The sequence below is a fragment of the Nannospalax galili genome, unplaced genomic scaffold, assembly GCF_000622305.1.
Source record: "Nannospalax galili isolate Female #2095 unplaced genomic scaffold, S.galili_v1.0 scaffold475, whole genome shotgun sequence".
Classification (NCBI taxonomy): Eukaryota; Metazoa; Chordata; class Mammalia; order Rodentia; family Spalacidae; genus Nannospalax; species Nannospalax galili.
Window position 1 is genome coordinate 5,313,728 of NW_008339435.1, and position 6,000 is coordinate 5,319,727.

General features: G+C 40.1%; 1 protein-coding gene across 2 annotated transcripts in view; it reads left to right on the forward strand.

Annotated features, from left to right (window-relative positions):
• Nucleotides 1-2,942, forward strand: part of Slc22a15 (solute carrier family 22 member 15) — a 103,984-nt gene extending 101,042 nt beyond the window's left edge. Inside the window, exons 11-12 of one of the 2 annotated variants that reach the window (XR_003849701.1) lie at nt 320-508; nt 998-2,942. Coding sequence is in view for 1 of the 2 variants with exons in the window: in XM_008834023.3 (XP_008832245.2) it covers nt 320-508; nt 998-1,087 (279 nt within the window). In the remaining variant the exon portion in view is untranslated. The remainder of the gene's footprint in view (nt 1-319; nt 509-997) is intronic. The other variant, XM_008834023.3, reaches the window with a different exon arrangement.
• The last annotated feature ends 3,058 nt before the right edge of the window (nt 2,943-6,000 follow it).

Consider the following 6,000-nt stretch of genomic DNA (forward strand, 5'->3'; position numbering starts at 1 on the left):
TCATTATCTGCAAATAATTTAGGGTATCTTTCATATTAAGAGAATATAGCCTGTTCCAGACTTCTGCTCTACATTTCCGTGCAACCCTTTGATTCACTCAGTCCTATCTCTGCATGCCTGAGGAATCATTCTTTGATTTCCCAGGGTAATTGTTTGGGAGCAAAGAACACGGTCCACGGTGTGTAGTTTAGTGGGAAGGCACTAAATGGGTGGTAAACATGACAGCTTTTAGTCATAAGACTGCTGATATCACTGCCAAGGAACTGACAGGTTTGTTTGTCCGTCCCCCCTCCCCTGCCTCCCCGCCACTGCCCCACAGAAGACTGTCCAGTGGTCTCTACCCTTCATCGTGTTTGGAGCCACCGGCCTGGCCTCAGGCCTCCTGAGCCTACTGTTGCCAGAAACCCTGAACAGTCCTTTGCTGGAGACGTTTTCTGACCTTCAGATGTGCTCTTATCGGCGGTTAGGGGAGGAAGCTTTGTCTCTACAGACCTTGGATCCTCCACAGGTATGGAGATATGTATTTTAACCATTCATGTCTTTTATTTGGATGAGAGGAGTTTTTGAGAAAAAAAATAGAGATCCAGTTGAAAATAGAATGGGAAGCAAAGGTAGAATTTAAAGATGGTTAAGGGTTTGTTAGCTTTTTTAGAACTCTAGGAACTGTTTCTTGGGACAAATTGATGTCATAAAAATACATTTGTTGAGGCTGAAGCTATAGCTCAGTTTGTAGAGTGCTTGCCTAGTACACATGAGACCCTGGGTTCAATTCCCAGCACCACCTAAAACTGGGTATGGTGATATACTCCTCTAATCCCAGAACTTGGGAGATGGAAACAGCAGGATCAGAAGCTCAAGGTTAACCTCAGCTACATAGCAAGTTTCTGGCCAGCCTGGTCTACAGACATTTATCATCTGAACAGCTGGGTGTGGGCATTCTCATTTTAGGAGTGTCATGACATAATTTCACTGCCTCTGCTTCCCTGTGCTGTTTCAGCCCTCTGACAAGACTGGCTCCTTAGGGAGTGAAAGTGAGGAAGAGGAAGAGTTCTATGACGCGGATGAGGAGACTCAGATGATCAAGTGAAGAGTGACAAATTCCTGCTCAGAAAGAAAGCGCCATCATCGTTAATGCCTCGAGCCCGAACACCTGTCAATGGTGCTCAGTGCACACTGACACTTTACAGACACAGGAGGCTGGAGGAGAAATTCCAAAAGAGAAAACCTCATGGCACTGAGAGAATCATAGTTAACTTAGTCCAGAATTGAAGCTGAGCTCAACACCATGACCTCTTGCCGTGCAGCTCAGGCCCACATTCCATACCGGGAGGCTGGCTAGCATCTAGCTGTTTGTTTCTGCTGCCTTCCTTCCAGTGACCTGAGAGCAGATGTGTGAAATGTCACTCTACTTTCCTAGGATTAGCCAAACCTTCCCTAAGATTTCATCTTTCTACCCAGCTTGACATCTGCCCCTGTCACTTGCTGCTCCTCACCGGAAATCTGGTGCCAGCTGGCGTGTCCAGAGGCCCTCCACCTTTGCCTCAGCTGATGAAATCTGAGTCTTTATCTGGTTCCCAACTCATGGTTGATGAAATAAATAGCTTGTGCCTTCAGTTCCAAGATCATTCAGTAGGAAAAGCCAAACTCAACAGAGTAGTTGACTAGGGTCAGAAGCCCTCCTATGACCTGGGGGCTCCCAACTTAAGTTATGTGGTTTCTCCAGTTCCCATTTGGGAACACTACCAAAAATATGTTTTTGTGAGATTCTAGATTCAGCAATAACTTCAAAATTGCACACAGTAGATAATAAAGCTTTGACTGGTAGAGGGCAGACTTTAAACGTGGTCTTTAAACAAGAGAACAAAGATTATCTTTCACAACTTTTGCTATCTTCAATGTGCAATGAAGGATTTGGATGTTTAAGTAGTTGAACTCTTGCCCTAAACTAGTCCCCACTAATTTTGTCAGAAGGCACGGTAATTTTTTAGAGAATGTTGGGTTTTCAGTAAGTGTTCCGCTGATTTTTTTTTTTCAAATGAATCACAACCACACTTAATTTCCTAAAACCATGTGCTGAAATACCTGTTTCTCATAAAACTTGAACACTTCTCAAACAGGAGTGTGAACCAGGAGTCCACGTGCTGGGCAATGTTCTTCTTGGTCACTTCCCCAGCTATGGAAATTACTCTGTGTTTCGAATTTCTATTTCTGATAATCTCTTAGAAATAGAAATTGTACAGAGGTGAAGGGAAGGTACCCTGTAGATGCTTCTGGAAAGGGGCCTCTAGATACACTCCTGGTCTTCTTCATGTTGAGTTCTTGGTTCACACTATATCCCTCTGTTCCCTTGTTAGAGGTTTTTTGTTTTTTGTTTCCTGTTTCCTTTATGCCTTTAATTATGTGTTCGGCTCTTGGTAAGTGGGAAGCCACCACTGTCTTTTCTCTCTACTATGCCCAAACATTGGCTCCCAGATACACTAAGGACCTCATAAATGATACTGTTTCCAGCCATTGGGGAGATTATGGAACCCCCCCGCCGACCCTAGCATCATATCTGCAATCCCCAAACTGTGGAACCCTGGGTCTCTTTTCTCTGGAAATGGAGCTCTGCCCTCCTTCAGCAGAAGAGGAAAAGAACTTACAGAAACCCTTGATTCTTGTTAAATGGTAGCATATTTAAAATAAAGTAATGAACAAATGTATATATAATTCTGGTTGACTCAAAATCTCTTTATAAAAATAATATAATCCATTACAGAAAAATTCCATACTAGAAGTTAGAAAATGTGCTCATCAGTCCAGATCCAGAGAAAATAATATCCCAGCCTTGCTCCCTGTGTAGATTTTTGGAAGCTTTACCCTCTGTTGGCACTGAAGTTCCTGCAACTTCTGGTTAAGTGAAGATCCAGTTAATTCTAGCCCTGCGTTTGCACTTTCCCAGCTCTGAGGTAGCCGGAAACACAGTTTGAATTATGCACTGCTTATAAGGCTGGGTTGGCTGTCAGCTACTCTTGCCAGATGTATTACTAGATGCTGCTGCTTTCTGGGTAGTCCCCTAGCAAAGTGTGATTATTATTTCCACTGCCTTTATAAAGATGGATATTATTCCCTATGATAACCATTAATGAATGTTATGGTACAAAATGTGCACATGTATATATGTGCATCAATTCAGTTATTGGAAAACTTTGATAGATAAGATTTGTGCAGACAATTCATAAAAAGCATCCTTTCTTTTTTTTTATTTTATTCAAACTTAAGATTTTTTTTTTTTTTTTGAGACAGGGTCTCACTGTGTAGACCAGGCTCACCTGGAACTCACAGAGATCCATCTGCCTCTGCCTTCCAAGTGCTGAAATTAAAGGTGTGCATCACCACATCTGGCCCCAAATTACGATTATTTCCTCCTGAAAAGTAATAAGAAAAAGGTAAGACAAATAAGAAACTACAAGATTTCAGGCCCACAGGTCTAACAGCTGGTCCAGAATCTTCATATTGTATGTTTTATTGAAACAATGACATAGTTTCTTGATTCATGGTCCTTTGAAAAGCCAATGCTTGCCTTCTGGCTGCTTCCAAGCAAGGTAGACATTCTTCAAATGATTTAAATATTTAAAAAATAAAAATGAACAAAGTAGCAAAATACAATAAATAAGAAGAAAACCACGTTTCTGAAGCACTACTTAAGTGACTATACTCCGACAGGAATTTTTGTGGCAATAATTGATGAAGATACTTGAGTAGATAATTTATATACAAAATTTCTTTTTTTGAGACAGAGTTTTCTTGTAGCCCCAGCTTGTCTGGAACTCACTATGGAGAGCAGATTGGCCTAGATCTCACAGAGATTCTCCTGCCTCTACCTCTCTCCTTTCCCCTTATAAATGTATATATGTACATATATATATATGCATAAAATGTAAAACATAAATGTGTGTAACTTTCATAAAAGAACATTTTTTTTTGCTGGGCACATCAACTGTTTCATTTTTTAAAATATTTTATTTTTATTTTATGTGTTTGAGTGTATTGCCTTCATGTATGTAACTGCACCCGTGTCGTGCAATGCCACTGCAACAGAAGTAGGAAAAGGATCCCCCGGAACTGGAGTTATAGGTGGTTGCTAGCCACCCTATGGGTGCTGGGAATCAAACCCCGGTCCTCTGCAAGAGCAGCCAGTGCTCTTAACTGTTGAACCATCTCTCTAGCCCCAACTGTTTCATTTTTTTTTTTTTGTCATTTTTGACAGGAGATCAGCTTTATGACCTATTAATGAGTTGTAAACTAGAGTTTGAAATACATTATTCTCTATCTTCTTGTACTGCAGAGGTTTTTAAGTCTAAAAGTGTACACTGCCTGAACTCCCTTGTACCTATGCTGCTTAGTGCAATTTAGCTTCAGTCAATGAGGCATAGATGGAATTTAAACTCTGGAGGTGAGGTAGAGATCTGCCTTTTACTGCTGGGCTTCGCTGTGATGGAGCCATTTGATCTCAGGAAGTATCACCAGAGATGTGGCTAGTTGGGGGCAATACTAATTGAAGTAAAAATCCAAAAAATAGTTAAGACCAAAAAAAGAGCAAATAGAAGAAACTAGATTTCTCAATTTTTGAAATTGTAATTTCATTTTAATTAAAAAAAAAAAAAGGAGTAATATGGTGGCATAAACCTTTAATCCCAGAACTTAAGAAGCAGAGGGGGCAAATCTGTGAGACAGAGATCAGCCTGATCTAAATATCAAGTTCTAGGCCAGCCAGTGCTACATAGTGAGACCCTGCCCCCCCCAACAAAAACCAAGTAGAGCAATAAAACATAAGAGAAATTCCAGAAGCCGGGTGTGGTGGTGCACACCTTTGATCCCAACACTTGGGAGGCAGAGGCAGGCGAATTTCTGTGTGTTTAAGGCCAATCTGGTCTAGCGAGTTCCCGGCCAGCTGGGGCTATAGGGAAACCCTGTCTCAAAAAGATTAAAAAAAAAAAAAAAAATTACAGAAAAAGAGCAAGCCCATATAATAGATTGCCATTTTATTTGCCCCTATTATAAGAAAAAAAGATTAATATACAGAATACTTATGAAATTACTGCAAATCAAAAAAGAAATAGAAAAGCTTATAGAAATATAATGAGACAATCCACAGGTGAAAAGAAAACCTCACTAAAGGATTGGGAAAAGGCAAATTGAACTATCATTAAGATGTCATTTAAGCCTGTGGCGTGGTGGCACACACCTTTAATCCCACTCGGAGGCAGAGGCAAGTGGATCTCTGTGAGTTCAAGGCCAGCCTGGTCTACATACAAGTGAGTTCCAGGCCAGCTGGAGCTACAGGGAGACCCTGTCTCAAAAAGACAAAAAAAAAAAGTTATTTAAAATCCATTAGATTAGGAAAAATGAGTTAGACTACTAAATGTTAAAAGTGAGGAAAAGGGAAATACTAATAAGCATAAATTTATTCATCAACTAGATTATTATTAGCAAATCATATTGAAAATGTGACTAATCTGGGGCTGGAGAGATGGCTCGGCGGTTAAGAGCACTGACTGCTCTTGCAGAGGATCTGGGTTGGATTCCCAGCACCCACATGGTGACTCCATTTCCAAGGGAATCCGAAGCCTCTTCTGACCTCCACAGCATTGCACTACACGGTGCACTCACATACATGCAGGCAATACACTCATACACATAAAAATAATAAAATATTTTTAAAAAAGAAAATGTGCCTATTCTATAATTCAGAAATTCTGCCCTTTTGTATATATCATCAAACATTGGTTTTTGTTTTTTTATTTTTGGAACTTATTAACATAACTCATTATAAGAAACATTTTGCATGTGACAACAACACATAACACATAACAAATTATTTTATAAAAATGATAACTACCCTCATCTCTTCACTCTTTGTATTTTCTATTTCACCTTAAAAAGAAAAGAATACTGGTGATGTCACTGAGATGATTTTATAATACATGAAGCCAAAGCATGCTGTTGTACAACACGAGG